Genomic DNA, 19,424 nt, shown 5'->3' on the forward strand with positions numbered 1-19,424 from the left:
ACAGGGTTGGGGTCATGGTGTCCATAAGTGGTCTTGGCCAGTGACCAGGGAGTGAGTCTCACCCTGGTGTGGACACAAAATTAGGGTTAAGAGAACAGAGTCTGCTCCCAACTTAGTCACTGTGAGACCCTGGGCTAGTCATTCCTCTCTAAGTACTTGGTGTCCACACCTGCATACCGGGGCGGGGGTATCTCTGAGATCCCATACAACTCTATGTTCTGCTGCTTTTCTGTATTGAGGCTGGGGGCTGACGGTATAATTTTTACAAATGAAATTTGAGAAGAGTATAAACCACAATCTCCTAGTTACCCCTCACCCTTCCAAGTCTGGTTTCCCCAGCTTGGCAAAAATGTGTGTAGGATTCTTACCTGTAGCACAGAGGGCCAGAAAAGTCTGGGCATGCTTTTTGACCAAGGCCTGTCGGTCACGGGGCAGAGAGAGCCGGTGCAGAATCAGGGCCAGGAAATCATGGGCAATCACCGCGGCCAGGTCCCACTTGAGCTTCCCCAGGACCAGCACCTCCCAGTCCTGGAGGTTGAGGAAGAGGGTGGGGTCAGTGGCTAAAGGGAAGGGGAGAGAGTAAAACGAAGTCTCACGGTGAAGGAAGCCCATCATACTTGAAGATCAGGACTGGAATACTGCTTGAGTTGAGGGACTGGCACTGTGGAATGGGGAGTCCAGGGCAAGGAAGCAGTGGGGGCACTTGCTTTGAGCATCTACTGATTATTTCCTGTGTACCAAAACCACATGCTTCATGTGGATTCCTCTCTTAATCCTGCTGGTTTATCTTTTGGAGGCCAATAATCCAGGCCACCTCCTGATGTCCTCTGAGCACCTCTCCAGCCAGGGCTGAAAGACAAGACTGCAGCAGCAGACACCACCAGCACCACCATGCACTTGAGGCTCCTCTGGTGTTAAGCAGAAAGACTCCATAATCCCAAGAATTTGTCAGAGGGGGATCACCACCAGCCTCTCCCCTAACTCAGCATCCTAGCCAAGTCCACACCTTTTGAAGAAATTGGGGTGAGCATGAGGCCACGCCTCCTGTGACACAGCCACTGAGCCAACCCTGAGGTTCCTCAAAGTGGAGGTTGCCCAACCCAACCCACATCCCCTTGGTGGGACATCAGGGGTGGGTCCTGAGATAGAGCACCCTACTCCACCCATCTGGCTGGAACCCAGAGTGCCCAGCACCGTTTCAGTCTCAGGAAGAGAAGTGTAAGCCAAGCAAGACAGGATGGGTCCAAATGATCCCTGATGGACCAAACCATCTCACCACCTGCCCTAGCCTACCACTGCTAGATCCTGGAGGGAGGCTGGGAGCCCCACCCCAATCCACTGGTCTGGGTTTCCCAGCCGGGGCCCCATTTCTGAGTTGCACACATGAGGATTTCTTCATTGTTTTATCTCAGGAAGGAACTCATGGGTTTGACCCCTTACTGAGGTCACAATGGCAACCCGACCCAACCTCTTTTAGGCCCCCAGTCCCAGCTGTCCTGCTCCAGGCCCCCGCCTAGGTGTCATCCTCTTAAATCTCTCACAGAGCCCCACAGAAAACACCCTGGTCTGGAGCCAGAAGTTGGGCAGAGAAGCTAGTGTTCTATTCCCAGTGCTTGTCCCAGTGGTGTAACTCCTAACTCCAAAGTGAGCAGAAAAGCACCTAGCCTCCAAGGAAACACCTGGAAGGCAACTTGCAGTGGGGCTCTCCCTGTGGGGAGGAAGGGTGCTACATGAGGGATGGCAGCCACCTTACTCTATCCAGCCAACTCTTGAGAATCTCAGTGGAGAACATACCTTTAGCAGCTTCCCTCACATCCCTAACCTAAGAGGCCACCTGAGCTAGCTAGAACACCCAAGCTCTCCTCATCAGCCTCAGTGCGATGCGGAGGCAGGACCCTCTCCTTCTCTGGGCCCCAACCTTCTCTGTGGCTCAGGGATTTGGACTGACTGGAGCTCTCTGAAGTCCTGTCCAGCTCTGACCTTCTAGGAAGTCTAGGAGCTCCACCCCCAAGCTCAGACCCAGGGAGTGGGGGACGAGGACTTTTTGCCTGTTCTGAAAAATTCCCCTCACATAAAGGTACACACACACCATCCCAATCTTCTCACCGAAAGGAAGTCCCCTTCTACCCTCTAGCCCAAACCCCTCCAAAAACATCTTGCTCACTAGCCCTGGAAACCAGCTCCACATTCAGACTTGCCAAAAACTACCAGATTCATCACAAAGAGCTGTGGGGCCTCCCAGATTCCCAACTCTGGCCTCCTACTCCCATCTCTGAGAGCTACTTGGCAGGAAGAGGAATCCTGTTCCTCGACAAGCAGCACTCGGGGGCCCCAGTACCCTGGCTTCCCGGCCAGCCAATCACAGTAGCCTGCACGCTGCCCTCCTCCCCGGGAGATGGGGCCCAGAGACTCCTCTCCGGGTCAGGAGAAGACTTGGCTGCTGTAGAGCAAGGTGGAGGAAGGTGCCAGCTCACCCTTCTCCCTGGGGCCTCCCCTCCACGCCCCCCAGGGAGAGGATCTGCATACCCTAAATAACCTCTTCCAGATCCAGGCAGCTCCCCCACCTTCTCTCCAGGCTCAGTTGGGGAAGAGAGCCGGTGACTCCCCTGCCCTGCCCTGGGGAAGCGCCCAGCCCAAGTTCCCAGCAAGAGGCCCAGGGAGCCACTTCCCAAACCACAGGAGTGACAGCAGCTCCCCACAGGGTTATGAAAGACCTTGGTCAGAGTGGGTGGGCTGGGGGAGAGGGCATCATTATCACATCGGAAGCAGCTGTAGCTCAGCCCCCTGTCTGTCCCTCAGCCCTGGCCTTTGGCTAAAGGGGAAAGGAGAGATGATTCCACCAGGCCTGCCTGAAGCAGCTGCTCAAGTTCCTCAGACTGAGGCTAGGGAACAGAGGGTTAGGAAGGAGCTGTCTCCTCTGGGATATAAAAGGAAGCAAAGAAGGTGGGATGAAACTTCTTGGCCCTTCCTTAGAGCAACCAGGGCCTGCCTTTAATCTGATCTGGGAGGCTTTTCGATCACAAAGTCCACACTGGGATAAAGACTCAACCAAGGCAGCCCCCTCCCCCACATGAAGCACATTCCACTCCCCCACTCCAGTGGGGGTGCGTAGGCATGTCCTGCTGCTGCCAATAAATAACTCATGGTGGCTGTGTAAACCCAGAGGCAAAGTGCTAGTGAGAGCAGACATGCAGTTTGACTTGTTGCTATCTGGGGGAAAGACCAGGAAGGAGTGGCACCCCCTGGAGGTCAGGAGAAGGGGAGTTAGTTCATGCTGGCAGCCCAAGCCTGGGCGGGGGCTACCCTGACCATCACACCACACTGTCCCATATTTTGTCGCCCCTCCCACCCCCAAAAAAGGTCTCTGCTACCCTCCCCAGGAGCAGAAAGGCCCTTGAGGTCTTAGCTTTCCTTTTCCTGGTAGGTGAGGAGGCTGTGTGTGTTGGGGGTGGGGAGAGCTATGCACGCACCCGCAGCTGGCGGGGAGAGACAGAGTGGTCGGTGTAGATGCACAGTTTTTCGATGGTCAGGGGCGTGGTCTCGCGCAGCTTGGAGGCCAGCAGCATGCAGACCGCACCCAGGAGCTGCAACTGCGCCTTTCGGGTGGGGACGCAGGACAGGTAGCGATCCAGGTAGTTCATGGCCAGGGGGAAGACTTCCTCCTCACAGCGCTGCTCCTCACACACCTGGGGGAGGGCGCACAGTCACTTCTGGGGCAGGGGCATAGGAAACGCAGCAGCACTAAAGGGGGAGGGGGGCGCGCTGAAAGGAAGTGGAATTGGGAGCAAGAATGGGAGGTGGGTAGGTTTACTTACAGTGACAACGACTAATACGCAGGATGCGCCTTCCCCAAGGTGAGCCCCCCCTCCACTTCCTCTGCGTTGCCTCCTTCCCCCTCGAGGGGGCTGGGGGTATGCCAGAGGCTCTCTTACTTAAGGATTCCAAACTGAGACTGCCCTCCCCCATACCCAGGGTGAGGGGGGCACAAAAGTCACCCACGGTAGCCAGAGAACTGGGACCTTACCCCCATTACCGCCACCCAGTGCACACACCCAAAGGGAAGGGAGGAGACTCCAGCCGCTGCCTCCCGCACTTTTCATTTCCCTGACTGCCGGAACAGCGCGCACCACCCCCACCGCCTTCCCCGCCAGAACCCCGCGACAGACACAGAAACCGGCTCTGCGGCGGGGGCAGCAGCGCCCAGGGTTTTCCAGGCGCGCTCTCCAGAGAGGACCGGGCCGGGGAGCGAGGCAGGAGACGCTGAGAGAAGCCGGAGGGGAGAAGGTGGCCCTTGTCCAGCTTCCCGACCCGAACAGAGGATTAGTTAGAGTGCCAAACGACTGGCAGTCAGAGTTTGGGTTGTTGAAGTGAAAGAAAGGGACACCACGGAGGCAGCCGGCTAGGGTCCCTGAGTGAAAGGCCAGGCCCCGGGGATCTGCGCCACAGAAACATCTTGCTGATCGTTGTTGGGACCAGGATATCCCAACAGGGCGGCCCCGGGATGTCCGGAGCCGGGGACAGAGGTAGCGGGGGAGGGGAGACCCGTCTCGGCGGTACCTCCAGCATCCAGTACGCCAGCATCTTCCGCATGTGCGGCTTGATCTCCCTTTGCACACATTGGAAGTAGGAGGCGCGGGGCACGTAGCGCTCCTCCAAGCGGAGCAAGCTCTGCAGGACACGCTGGTCCCCCAGCAGCCGCGGGTCCGGCCCGGCCCGGGGCGCGTGTCGGGTGCCCTCGCAGCACAGCAGCTCCATACTCGGGCAGCGCACGGGCAGGCCGAGAGTGCGGGCTCGCGAGCCAGAACGCAGACAGCGGGCCAGAGAGCGCGGGGCGCGGGTCTGGTGCTGGCGCTGGCGCTGGCGCTGGCACTGCGCGGCCGAGCCTCAGCCCGCCCCCGCCGCCGAGCGCGCCGCTTCCCTGACAGGCGCCCCGCCCCTCGCGACCAAGTAGCAACCGTGGAATGCTTGGACGTCGCGACGTTCCAAGGGGCGGGGCCTCCGACGCCCGGACGGAAAGGGCTGGCGGGCGCTCCCCCTCCCCCCGGGCGGCCGCATTGGTCGGCGGGGCGCGGGCCGGCCGGCTTCCGGGCGCTCCGGGTCCTTCTGACCACCCAGTGGAGAGTTCTTTAGAGGTGGGCCTCTTCCCCACCTTCGAGCCCTCCCATTTTGCTTCTCTGACTAGTCGCCCAGGAAGAACTTTTCTCCAAAGGTTATTCATTCATTTGTCAAACTCTGCTTCACCCTCTCCTTGCTCTAGGAAATATAATAATAAAATAGCTAATTCTTAAAAAACAAAAAAAGCTAGTTCTTAGTGGACTGTTCTAAGCACTTATTAAATCTTCACGAAAAGGCTATGAGGTCTTACGCCGATTTTGCAGTTGAGGAAACTAAAGCACAGTAACTAACAATACCTAGTCTGCGGCAGAGCTAGGATTGGGAAGCTGGCAGTCGGCTCCAGAATCTTTGCTCTACACCACTGCTACTTTAACTGATCCCCAGAACAGCAACGTTCGCATCTCCTGAGAGCTGGATAGAAATGCAGACTTTCAGGCCCATCCCGGACCAGCTGGATGAAAATCTGCATCTCAACAAGATCCCCGGTGATTCCTGTGCATATTAAAGTGAGAAGAACTAGTCAAAATCAGCACATTTCAGAAATACAACAGGGCAGAAAGGCCATGGATTCAAGGCCTCACCTTGTCATTAAGTTGGCTGTGTGGCCTTGGACAAACCCTGAAGTCGGCCTTAGTTTCTGTTTGAGGAAAACATGGGCAGAGAAACTAGATCCTTTCTGGAGGAGTTTCTTGCTCAGACTCTATAAAATCTTCCAATTTCCATTTCTTCTACCGCTCAAACTTTGGGAGTTTGCAGTTTTCCCAAAGCTGGATTCCACATGACCAGGAGGCAAACACAAGCCTCCAGTAATGCTCCAAATGGCAAGAGGCCATGGGGGATCCCTGCCTCTCCTGGGGGTCTTCCAAGGAGAGGAGACATGAAGTCAGTTACTAAAAAAAAAAAAAAAAGATATCCTATTGAAGAGGCAAGTTCTATACTAAGCATTTTCTCAATTAATTGTACTTTTTTATTTAATACTTTTTTTGTTATTTTCGTATCATGGAAATATTCATCTGCATTGTAGAAAACTTAGAAAATACAGATAAGCCATACAAAAGGAAATAAGTACTTGAAATTTCAGCATGCAGATATACCTTTAAAATGTGTTTATTTTTCTAAAATTATTCTATGAATAAACATTTTTAAATGAGATTGGTGCAAACTATTTTGTAAGCTTTTTCACTAAAAAGTATAATGTTAACACTTTTTCCATGTCATTAAATATTCTACATTATTTTTAATGGCTACATAGTATACCACTGAGTACGTGTACCATAATGTATTTTACCAAATCTCTATTGTTGGAAATTGAGGTTTTTTCTAGTTCTTCCCTATTAGAAACAATACTGTAAAATATTTTTGTGGTAGTATCTTTGTGCACACTCATGATTATTTCTAGAAGTGAATTAATTTCTAGAAGTGGAATTTCTCAATCTGAGGTTGTGAAACATTCTAAGGCTTTTGATACAGTTCTTATTACCAAATTTCCCTGCTGAAAGGCTGAACCAATCTAATGAACAAACATTAGATACCTATTTTAAAAACAAAAGCTACCAACTAGTGAGATGAAAAGTGCTTTATTAGTAATGTGTATAAATTTTTAAATTCAAGAGCTCTGTGTCAGCATGAATGTGTGCTGTTTACCTTGTCTGATTTGTAAGTCCTTTACTCTTGTCTTCTAAAATACAAACAAGTTTCTTTAGCTAATTAATCATTGCATTGCACTCTTTCATTAAAGAGAACAATGAATTTAAAATTACAAAGATTAGATATGAAGGTATGGAGAGGCAAAGATGCTGAAGTATTTAGAGGCTTTTAGGGTGCAGAAGGACTAAAAAAAAAGTGGCTTTTGAAGTTAAGTACATAACCAGAAACCAGACCTGTCCTGAAACAAGATGTTTCTTAACTTTCAGAATTATTGAGTAGGACTATTCAGGTCAGAAGATTGTGCATCTTTGATGAGAGAGTAAATTACCAGAAATTTTTTTCAGTTTTATTGGGATGTAATTGATATATATCAATTATATTAAGGTATACAACATAATGATTTGATATATGTATTTGCTGCAAAATAAGTTTAGTTAATATTTATCACCTCATCTAGTTAGTTTTCTTTCTTGTGATGAAAACTTTTAAGAAGTTTTTAAAACTTTTAAGTCTTAGCCGCTTTCAAGTAAACAACACAGTATCATTAACTATGGTAACCATGCTGGATATCACACACCCCCAAATTTATCTATCTTATAACTAAGTTTGTACCTTTTGACCGCCTTCACCATTTCCCATATTGTGCACCCTCTGCCTTTGACAACCACCAACCTGCTCTATGCATTTTATAAGTTTGGTTTTCTTATATTATAGATTCCACATATAAGTGACATCATACAATACTTGTCTTTCTCTGACTTATTTCACACAGCATAATGCCCTCAAAGTTTATCCATGCTGTTGCAAATGGCAAGATTTTCTTCTTTCTTATGGCTAAATAATACTTCATTGTGTATATATATGCCACACTTTCTTAATAAGGAAAGAAAACTGGTGAGATGAAAAGTGATTTATTAGTAACAATATTTTGACATATTATTATTCCATACTTACATTTCTTATGTAAATTAATTATCTATTCACGCCCTTTGCCCAGTCTTTTGTAGGGATGCTTGTTTTTTCCTATTGATTTATGAGTGCTCTTACATTTGAAGGATGTGAACCTTTTTTCATATTTTTTGTCATATATTTTGCAAAAAAAATTTTAGCTCATTGTTTGCCTTTCATTTTTGGCTCCTGGTGGATTTCTTTTCCAACAAATAGAAGGTTTTTATTTTTATGTAGCCTTATCTCTAATCGTTTCTTTAATGATTTTCGTCTTTGAATCATGTCTTCCTCACTCTAAAATTATAGAAATACTAGAAGAAAATGTAGGAAATATTTATAGACGATTTTTTTTATCACCAAGGGAGCTTGTTGAAAATGCAGATTTCTGGGCCCTGCCTCAGGGCATTTCATTCTGTAATGAGGCCCCAAAAATCTGAAAAAAAAAACTGCACTTTCAAGAGTATATACTATAAAAGTTTGGGTTTTTTAAATGTGTAAATCATTACATTTATTTAGCGTATCATATTAAGTGGGGCTCTAGGCTTATTTTTCCCAAATTATCACCCAGTATGTCCCATGGTACTGATTTAACAGTTTGTTCTTTATTTCACTCACTTCCCTGCTGTAAGCAACCCTGGGCCTAGTTCTTGCAAATTAGATGCTGTCCTGTTTCATTCATTTAATGGCCAAAGACTTTTCACTGGGAACTGACCCTCAGAATTCCTGCCACTTTTGTCTGAAGAAACTTACCTGATCTTTATCCCAATGTCAGGCACAAACGTGCTTAAGAAAGACACTAAAAGCTCTTTAATCTAAAGTAACCACAGTCTTCCACTTCTAGAGAGACCTGGCCTTCAATTACAGCAAGAGGGATTTAAGTTAGATAGCAGAGAAAACCCCAGTTAAACGATGATACAGGAAAGAGGAAAGAGTAACAGACTCTTCTCTGCAGACCTCTAAAAATGTGACAGGGCCTCTCATTGCCCTCCGCATCTCCTCAATTCCCCCGACCATCACTTGTCAGCCCATTTATCCTCTCTGCTCAGTTTATTTTTTCACCCTTCCAGGTCCAGCTTAGATCCAACCTCCTCCAGTAAGCCTTCCTAGACTAATCCAGCCACAGGAACCAACACTAGCCTCCAGGCTCCTGCAGATCCCACTGCTGGTTGTGGACCTGCTCTCTCCCCCTAGCCGGAGTATAAGTTCCTGGAAAGGGGAAGACAGTCCACAAGTACTGAGATCCAACTATGTGCCAGGCACTGGGCACGGTGTTTACAAGCCACCATCTCACCCTCTGAGAATTATTTTCATATGGGAAAATTGAAGTACAAGGGAATTAAATAACTTACTTAAGGTCTATTTAGCTCCTCCGAAAAGATACCCTTTTTCATGCTGTCCTGCGTCTCCTTTAGGACTGTGTCCTGTATGCCTGTCTCCCCTGCAGGACCCAGCACTCTGCTGCAATCACCAACAATATTATCAGCCCTTTCTGCAGGGGTCACTGTGTTCCAGGCACTGTATGTACCTGATAGGTAATAAATCATCTCACTTTCACATCAACCTTAGAAGTATACTATTATTTCCCCCCATTTTACAAAAAAGGAAACCGTGACTCCAAGTGGCTAAATAATGTGTCCATGGTCACGAAGCTAGTAAGTGGTAGGTCGGATTCAATCCAGGCAGTCTGGCTGCAGAGTCCATGCTCTTAACTATTTTATTCTGCTGCCTCTTGTGCTGGTCCAGGAGTGCCTGCTGAGTTACTGAGGAAGGGGCCCACAGAGACTGCCCAAGTCCTGGAAGCTAGGGGGTGAGCCTGCACCCCAGGGAAGGGGGCTCCTGGCGAGCAGGGTGTTTTGAGGGATACCTCTGCCTCACTCTGGGCTGGGACTGCCAGGCCTGGAGCAGAGTCATCCTGGACCTCCAGGCCAAGATCAGCTACAAGCCATCTGTCCTCTAAAGAGGCAGGTGAACTCAACACAGGGCCAGGGCAGAGTTCCGGGAAGGTTGGCTGATCTGCTTGGGAACTTCAGTCACCTCCACTTCAAAGGAACAGGGGCTCTCCCTGTATTTTCATAAAAGAAAAGGAAAAAAAAAAAAAAAAAAAGACAAAGCACTGACCAGAGCCAATATGGAGGAGGAGTCTCTGCCCAGGTGCATTCACTTAGAAAAAGTTGCTCAATGAAATGGCAAATTAGAGGAGGGGTGGGAATGGAATGTCACCGGTCAGATGAAAAGCCCCAGGGAGGAAGGATACAATGCTTTCTTCCTCCTCTTCTTCCTTCTCCCACTCCTCTTCCTCTTCATCCCTGAAAGGTCCCCATCTGAGAACTAAGGGGGTGAACAGGAGAGGCGAGACCCCTCACCCCACGGGCTACATTCTATGGCTCAGTTACCTTCAGACTCACTGAGCTGACTGGTAGAGGCAAGGCAGCCTGGGTAGGGGCTGGGGAAAGACTGAGAGGTCAGGCTGCTTGCATCCAAAGCGTGGCTCCACTGGAGCCTCTCAGTCGGTTCCTGTTTTGTCCAATGAGGATGGTAATACCTTCACCCCACAGAGGAGTTCTGAGGACTGAATGAGCAGAACGCATCTTGCCCGTGCTTGGCGCACTGCATTCAAAGACAGTAAGTTTGTTGTTATTATTACTGTTACTCCCTCCCCCAAGGAATACACTTTCTCCTATAAACATACACCTGGAACCCCTCAGAGAAAAGCAAAAGTTTGAGCAGCAGAAGCCCGCCTGGAAAGGCAGCCCTAGCAAACTTAGTTGGTGGAGGTAGGTGAATCCTGCAGGGCCAGGGGCCATGCCGCTCTGCCACTCTGCCCTCCCTGGCTGTGTGACTTTGGGCAAACTATACCACCTCTCTGTGTCTTAGCTTCCTTTTCTGAAAATGGGGATGATAGTAATACCTCCCCGAAGAGTGACTGTGAGGATGAAATGCACTCATTAGTCTAAAACACACAGGACAGTAGCAGGCATATGGTGAGCTATTTTTCAAAAAGTTCAGTTGTGATTGCGGCACTTAAAGGCACGAGCTTCTTTATGTGTGTGGACTATTTATGATAATAAATGTAACACAGTGGATGTGGAGGCACAAGGAAAATAAAAACTGCCAGGGATTACTACGGTGGTGGTGAAGATGTGGCAAATTCTTTGCTTCAAAAAGGATGGAGAAGAGAGGGTTCTGGTCATTGAAACAATCCAGTATACTAAAAGTGGTCCGATATGCCGTTACCGGATTGCCTAGTTTTCCGGGAAGTGGAGAAACTTCTACGAATATTATTTCCCCCCAGCTTTTTACTTTGAAATATTTCAAACCTTCAGGAAAGCTGCAGGAGAACAGTGAACACGAACACACCCTTCACCTAAATTCCTATGTGTGTTTTGTTGAACTATTTGAGACCTACTTACAGACATCATGACTCCTTATCCCTACATATTTCAGCCTGTGTCTCCTAAGAATGCAACAATCCCAATTAGAAACTTTACGCTCATACAATACCACAATCTATATACAAAGTTCCCCAGGCTGTTCCAGTAATATCCTTTCATAGCTTTTTTTCTTTCTCAGCCCAAGATCCAATCAAGATCATGTTCGCATTGTTACCTCTTTAACCTCCTTCACTCTAGAACAGTTCCTGACCCTTTAAAAAAAAAAAAAAGTTTTTGCTAACTCTGGTATTTTTGAAAGGCAATTGTTTATACACAGTGTGCTTCAATTTGGATTTTTCTGATTGTTTTCTCCCGATCAGATGAAGAGCTATTACGTAGTGATGTTGTGGCTAAATGCATATTTTATAGTGGACAAATCAAGCATTAAACCAAGGTGTATATAAAAATAGATAAAAAACAAATTTCTTCTGTAGAGCACAGGGAACTACATTCAATATCTTATAATAACCTTTAATGAGAAAGAATATGAAAACGAATATATGTATATATATGCATGACTGGGACATTTCTGCTGTACACCAGAATCTGACACATGGTAACTGACTATACTTCAATTAAAAAAAAAAAAGTGAACATAATTTTGTTTTTTCTTTGAGGATTCAGGAGACACTTCTGGGCTGACAGAAATCCAGTCAAAATGACTATTCTGAGCATCTGTACTACAATATTTCAGATCAGTAATCTTCAAAACTCTTTGTTCATCTATTCCTCATTAAAAACTGAGCATACTCTTCCAATAGATATAGAATACTTAATTTATAAACTATGTTCAAACCTGCCACTCTTAAGATAGTATATGTACATTATAGAACATACTAAGAAATTTTAAAGGATAAGGTAAAAATACATAGAATAACATTTTTTCACATTTTCTTCCCTCTCTACAATGGAATGCCTTCTGTCCAGAATTTGCCATTATTTGTCTATACGGCTCCCAAGACAAGCTTCTTTATTGATCAAGAAACTCCGTCTGAGCCTGGATGGGCCTTAAAAACGTCAACAGAGCACTCTGGGCAGTGCTACCAAATTAGAGCTGGCATGTGAGTTGACCTGTTTTCTGTTCTGTTTTACCTGGGAGGCTGCCTTCTCGGCAACTCCCCACTGGGGTCCAACAAGCACCTTTAGACTCAACTTCTCCCAAACGGAGATCCTAAGCTTTCCCCCGAGAAGTCTGCTCCTCCTACCAGCTTCCCCATATCAGCGCATGGCAACTCCATGCTTCCAACTGCTCAGGCCGAAACACTCGGTGTCATCCTTGACCCCACTCTTTCAAATCCCACATCCATCCACCAGCAGAGCAGGGAGGGTCTATTTTGAGAATATGTCCAGAATCCACCCTTTTTTCTTCTGGTCCTCTGAAACCTCCCTGGTCCAAATTCAATCCTCCCTTGTCCTTACTGGTCTCCCATCACTCATTTCTGGTTGATGCTATGTCCAAAATAAATCTCCAGTCGTTGCCTTTTCTCTGTCTCCACTGCTACCATCCTGGTCTAAGTGGCATCACCTCTCGCCTGGGTTGGGGTAGCAGCCTCCAGATGGGCATCCCTGGTCTGCCCTTGCCCCTTGCAGTCCAGTCTCAACACAGCAGCCCTAAGTGGCTCTCCACTCACTCCTGTGATTGTCTCACTCATTCTGCTCTGGCCACAGGGGTCTCCTCCACATATGTTCCCTTTGTATTTGTTGTTCCATCTGCCTGGAATGTTTTGCCCTCAATATCCGCATGGCCTCTCCCTCACTTCCTTTGGCTTTATCTCAAGTCATATTCCTCATATGGCCTCTCCCGGCCATCCTACCCCAACCCTTACTCTTTCTGGGCCCTTTCATTGCTTTATTTCTCTGCTTACCACTAACCCCTAACTTACCTCTTTATGCTTTACCTACATGTTCTGTTTATAGTTTGTCCACTCCCTTGCTACCCCACCAAAACAAAACGGTGCCTGGTTCATAGTTGGTGTTCAAAAAATCTTTTTTTGAATGAATCAGTGAACACATGAATGAGACAAACTGGATGTAAGAAAAACACCAGCACAAACCATGTGAAAAATGGCAACTCATTCGTAGTCAGGGGGCCAGTGGGGAGGGGTGGGGCTGGGTGCAGTGCACAGCATGTGTCCCCCCACAAAGCCAGGGGGTGCTGCAGTAGCCCCAGTCTTTTGCTACACTGTGGTAATGAGTGTCACATACATTTCCTTTGTCTCCAAGGCACACACGTGCTCTACAGACTGGATCTGACGGGTGGGGAGCAGTTTGCAATCTCTGGTACATATATTGTTTGTGAAAAGAAAGTTCAGGTACTGGCCTGAGCCTGTCAGGTCTCTCCTTATCACAAAATTAGAGCACAGCCTCTACAGTCACACCTGTGCTTCTGCTCCCTCATGCTGGCCTGTCTGATTCTGAAGAAATGAAATGAGGCTTTCCCGCCCAATCATTCTTTGAGGCTCCTGCTCCACAGCTAAGGGTGAGGTGAGATCTGAGCCTCAGATGTGGATGTGTAACGTGCTACAGCAAAACACCTGGCAAAGACACCTGGTCTTTGGGCTCTCAGCTGGGAAGCAAGGAAGCCAGCCTTCTTCATTCTAGGCACGAGATAAGCATCGTGAGAAGTCAGAAGGCTCTGGCGTCAGGCTGATGCCCGGCTCTGCCATTTGCCAGCTGTGCGATCTTGGGCAGGTTTTACTTAACTTCTCTGTCTTTGGCTTCTCATCTACAAAATGGGGAGAGTAACAGCACGTGCCTCAGAGGGTGGCTACAAGGATTAATACGTGGAAGGCGCCTACAGCGGTGCCAGGCTCCTAGTAAGTGCTCAATAAAGGGAGCTGTGATCATTAACCGTCCACACTGACTGGCACCTCTTGGCACCAAATCCTGGGTCAGAGATGAGAAGCCTCCATTTTGAGAGCTTCCAGCCTGGAGGAGATGATGATGGTAATCCTGTATCATAGAGAATCCTGAGATTAAGACAGAAGACTTCTCTACCTGGACATCTGCAACAGCCACCAGAGGTCGGCAGGGTGGTTTGTGTGTGATGGGATGGCTGGCTGCAGGGGGAGGGTGCGGGCCGGTGTTTCAGGTCACCTGAATTCCATGAGAGCCTATGGCACAAGAAGGGGCACTGAGGGAGCTCAGGAGTACACGGGGCAGCAGAAGGCCGACGCAGGAAGGGGGCACCCAGAGAAAGTGTAGGCCCCAGCCATGGGCCACCCACCCATGGTAGCACACCGGAGAATTCGCAGTAGTAATAATAATAATAGATTCACTTGCTGAGCACCTTCTCTTAGCCAGGCACTGAGGCCTTCACCAGTGCACCCTGTGAGTCCAGGTGCTGCTACTCCCCTCCTATGACAGCCGGGCACAGGGAGACACAGGAAAGTTAGGTAATGCCCAACGCCGGACAGCTGGCCAGTGGCTTAGTTTGGGTTCCCCAGAAGCAGACTCTGAGACAAGGAATCAAGTGAAGTAATATAGCTGGGGGGTGGGGGGATTCCAGGAAGCCCTCGAGAGTAGGGAAATGAGACGGGAAAGGAAGGAGGCCAGTAAAGAGGGCGTCACTGAGTGAGCTACCACTGTGGGCAAAGGGAGCTCGGTCCCGCTAGGGAGCTCTGGGAGGTGATGGGCCACACATGGAAAGTGCGTGCCCGGAGTGCCAGCTTCTGAGGTAGGGGTGAGGGAGCGGGGACACCTGTCCACCAACTCCAGCGGCCTGGCCTGCGGTTGAAGACTGCAGGGGACGGAGGGAGGGGTCTGGAATCAGTCACGAGCACGTCCAGCCTTCCTGCACAGGGTGGGCACAGTGGGCCCTGACAGCTGGAACAGCTATCCAACAAAGTGACAAGGCTGGCGCTTGGAAGGGGGCTGCTGCGCTCTGGAATGTGAGGTCCGTGGACATCTGGGTGGAGACCGGCCGCGTGTGCTGCCTCATCAGAGCTGGGGTTCGGACACAGTCAGGTGCCAGATAAGCCTGAATAAATATTTTTAACAGTTTTGAGCTCACTTTAAAGTTGTGTGTGTCTGTGTACCAGAACCTCAAACCTGGGATTTTATCAACCTTCCTTTTAAGATATACTTATTTAATGAAAAACTGTTAATTCTGAAACTATTGCATAAACAGTAGCAGAGAAGGCACATGAATGTGGCAGTTACGAGGGTTGCAGGTAAATGACAGACAATTGGGAATTCGTGGAAGAGGAAAAAACAGACCAGGCAAGAACCTCAACTCTGGGAGCCTGTTTCCCCATCTATTCAAGGGGCTAACAAGAGCCCAGACTGCTTAGAGGGTGGTTCTGAGCCCAGATGAGGCAATGCTCGAGTTAACAAGCACCAAGCAAACTGTGCTGTGCTGTGCTGGACAGATCTAATGGGTGATTCCCAGGAACACCACAGAGAACCAGGAAGGAAGGAAACTCCTATCTTGCCCCCTTTGTGTGACTCTCAAAAGCCTCCACTATCGCCACCCCAACTTCGGCCTTGCAAACAGAACCGAGATTTGGTTGCAGTATCAGATGGTTGTTTCAATGGACCCCCCAACACACATTCCCTTGCTCTCAGAGGTTAAATCTAAATTACTCCAAACCAAATCATGATACTTCCATAGGTGGTTTAGGAAAGGGCAGTTCCATATTCTGGCCAGTAAGTTGTGAAGTAAGTCTACCAAGTGGCTTCAATAAATGAAGTACAAGAGGAAAACAGATTCATTTCTGCCTCATGTGAGAATGGAGTAAGATATGTTAATATGCTCACTATGCGCCAAGCACCAGTCTGAGTTTTTTCAAAAACCTAATTGATTTAATCCATATAATATTAAACTTCTGAGGTAAAGCACTATTATTATCCCTTTTGACAGAGAAGTTAAGCAGTTGACCCAACATCATATAGCTTTGGGATCTGAAACCAGGTTTGGCTATAGAATCCACACTCTTAACCATATTGCTGTGATGCCTGGAGCAGCTGCAGCCATCTTGCAATGCTGAGAGAAGGAGCTAACTAACACCTGAGAATGATAGCTGAAAGAGCAGAGCAAATTTCTCTTCCCGATGTTGTTGAGCTGCTGAATTAACCAATCTTGGAATCACCTACCTCTGGACTTTTTGTGATGTGTGAGATAGTGTATTTTTCTTATTGCTTAAGCTACTTTACCTCCCACAAAAGTTTCTTTCTCTATTTTCATTCACATGATGGGACAGACTTCAATAGCAAACAAGCAAAGAGTTCTAGCAAACATTCAAGAAGAAAGTAATTTCAATCTCAAACTCTTTCAGAGAATATAAAAAGAAGATTCACTTCTCAATTCATTTTTAGTGTAACTTTGATTCCAAAACCAAACAAGAACAATATGAAAAAAGAAAATTACATTTAGGAACATGAATGCAAAATCCTAAGCAAGATATTAGCAAACTGACTGCAGCAATATATAAAAGGGCAATATGTTATTGACTTTATACCAAAAATGCATGGTATTTTATTATTTTGAAAAAGTCAATATAATCCATCACACTAAAAGATTAAAGGGAAAAAAAAACACGATCGCATGAACAGATGCCAAAAAACTTTTTGATAAAATTCAATATCCATTTACAATAAGAAAAATCTCTTGGCAAATTAGGGATAGAGGAAAACTCCCTTAGTCTAATATAGGGCATCTAATAAAACCCTACAGTGAATATCTTACTTAGCAGTGATATATCGAAAGTAAACTAGGCCAAGTACCAAACATGCCAAGCCAGGGGACAGAATTTTGAAGGCCTTAGGAAAGGCTGGGAAAGACCAAGGGGTACACGTTCCTCCATGACTAACCTAGCCAGTTCTTTGTTCTCAAGGCCACCCGTTCCCAATGTTCTCAAGGTAGACCATCATCTTCCCACCCTTCTCTTAATTTGTACATTTTTCATGAGTAGCACAACCTTTCTTAAGAGTCCTCAGATTTTAAGCCCTGGTGCCATCTTGGATTTCTTCCTTTCTTGGGCTCCCTGTATCCAATTAGTTAACTGGCCCAACAAAACCATTCCCTGAAGCTCACTTAGACCCCACCCTTCCCATTCCTCCAGCAGGCTTTTAGCAAATTTTGAGAACTTTGCCACCAAAGTAAACCCCCTTGACAGCAGAGACAATTCATCTCTCTTGAGGAATCTGGCCACATAATCTAAAATTGCCTTCTGCAAGCCTGAAATGTATTTCACATCTAATATTCTGCCTTAGAAATGTATATATATTTGGAATCTTGTCCATAATACAGTCATAATTGTTATAATATAAAAATAATGCTTTAAATTACTTATGGTTAAAGGCAATGAAACTCCGTGGAAGCCACTGTGTATCAGAAGACTGACTGAAGGAGTTTCCCACCCTCTTTTGAAAGGCTAGGCCTACGTTACTATTGCAAAAGCTTCTCTGACAGCCTCTCGGTCTTTACCCTGCTTCCAGATCGATCCAGGATCAGTGGCCCCCAGCCATCAGATTAATCTCTCACAGACACTCCTTTCATCTCCAGTCCAAGGACCTGCTTATCAGGTCAAATTTAAAAGTCAACTAGCCTGGCTTTTAAAGTTCCCCTTCATCAGGGCCAAGGCACCCAATCCCATTTTATCTCGGCTGGAGCATTCAGCCCACTACGGGCCTTATCACCCACCCCTGGCATCATGCCCCTTTCTTCAAATCTAGCGTCTTCCTTCAAGGCCTAGCTCCTGGCCCACCAATTCCAGGAAGCTTCCAGGGTTGCAGGATTGAAAGATACAGGGCAATTTAGAGCCAGAAGGATTGACAGGGCACAGAGAGGAGAACCGACTTGCCCAAGAGCACACAGCCAGTTAAAGATTGTGATAAATTGTACTTGGATTTTCTCCCAAAGATTGGGAACTCCTGGGGTACCACATCTTTTTATTACCAAATTTCATTCACTTCCTGTAGGATAAAGACACGTACTCTGGGTTCCAGACTTGCTGCTAGGCAAAACCCCCCTGCTTGGAAGGCCTTTTTCCCTTCCACCTTTCTTTCCTCAGCCCTGCACACTTGCAAAATCCAGCTTAAGATTTTCAAATTGTAGGTTACTTACTTTTTCCTTTTAAAATTGTCATTAGAGGGGGGAGGGCATAGCTCAAGTGGTATAGCGCATGCTCAGCATGCATGAGGTCCTGGGTTCAGTTCCCTGTACCTCCGTTAAATAAATTAAAAATAAAATAAAGTAGTCATTAGTGTTGTTATAACACTGAGCAAAAAAAAACTTTTTTTTAGAAAAGATCCATGCTTCCTCCAAACTCACAAATCCAAGCCAGATGACCATTCTATTTTTTTTTTTTTTTACATTCCCTCCAGGAGAGTTTGTATCATTCATTCTTTCATTCATTCATTTATTCCACAGATCTTTATTGACACCATATCAAATGCCAGAATTCTCCTGGGGCCAGGAACAATTCAAGGACAAATAAGATAGTTCTTTTCTCTTGAAGAGAATATAATCTCCTGGGGGAAAATAAAATGTGCTTTGCTTTGCTTTCCTTCTTAATAATTTACCTTTACTTGATTCTTTAATTGACTCAAGTATGTGGGTTTGGGGCTTTGACTCATAATGTGGCCAGAAAGTTCTCTGAAATCAGGAATTGAATCTTTTAATTTCTTTTGTAACTAAGTAGAATATGTTCCAGTTAGTACTGGTTGTCCTGGTATGATTCTTAATGGTGCACCCTTCACTCTCAAAAGTATCTCAGTTTGGAATAACAAACGTTGGTGAGGATGAGAAATTGGAGCCCTTGTACGCTGCTGATGGGAATGTAAAATGGTGCCGCCACTCTGGAAAACACTTCAGCAGTTCCTCAAAATGTTAAACACACAGTTACCATATAACTTAGCAATTCTACTCCTAAGGATATACCCAAGAAAAAATGAAAACATGTATCTTCACAAAAACTTATATACAAATATCAGAGCATTATTATTAATGATAGCCAAAAAGTGGAAGCAACCCAAATGTCTATCAACATATGAACAAATATAATTCCTATAACGTGGTCTGTCCATACAATGGAATATCATTCAGTCATTCATAAAAGGAATGATGTACTGGTGCATGCCACAAGAAGAATGAACCCTGAAAGCCTTATGGTAAGTGAAAGAAGCCAACCCAAAGACCACACATCATATGATTCCATTTATATGAATTGTTAAGAATACGCAAATCTATACAGGCAGAAAATAGACTCGTGGTTGCCTAGAGCTGGGGTGGCGATGCTAATGGGTGCTGAGTTTCTTTTTCTTTGGGGTGATGAAAATGTT

The 19,424-nt window shown here is 46.7% G+C and overlaps 1 protein-coding gene across 2 annotated transcripts in view; it reads right to left on the reverse strand.

Annotated features, from left to right (window-relative positions):
- Positions 1 to 19,424, reverse strand: part of CCND3 (cyclin D3) — a 77,079-nt gene that overhangs the window by 1,944 nt on the left and 55,711 nt on the right. The window contains exons 1-3 of one of the 2 annotated variants that reach the window (XM_032463067.1): positions 4,558 to 4,934; positions 3,471 to 3,686; positions 369 to 528 (exon numbers count right to left, since the gene is read on the reverse strand). In XM_032463067.1, coding sequence (XP_032318958.1) covers positions 369 to 528; positions 3,471 to 3,686; positions 4,558 to 4,755 — 574 coding nt within the window. In that variant the 5' untranslated portion in view covers positions 4,756 to 4,934. Of the gene's footprint in view, positions 1 to 368; positions 529 to 3,470; positions 3,687 to 4,557; positions 4,935 to 19,424 lie in introns of those variants that run through there. The other variant, XM_032463068.1, reaches the window with a different exon arrangement.

The sequence above is a fragment of the Camelus ferus genome, chromosome 20 (genome assembly GCF_009834535.1).
Source record: "Camelus ferus isolate YT-003-E chromosome 20, BCGSAC_Cfer_1.0, whole genome shotgun sequence".
Taxonomy (NCBI): Eukaryota; Metazoa; Chordata; class Mammalia; order Artiodactyla; family Camelidae; genus Camelus; species Camelus ferus.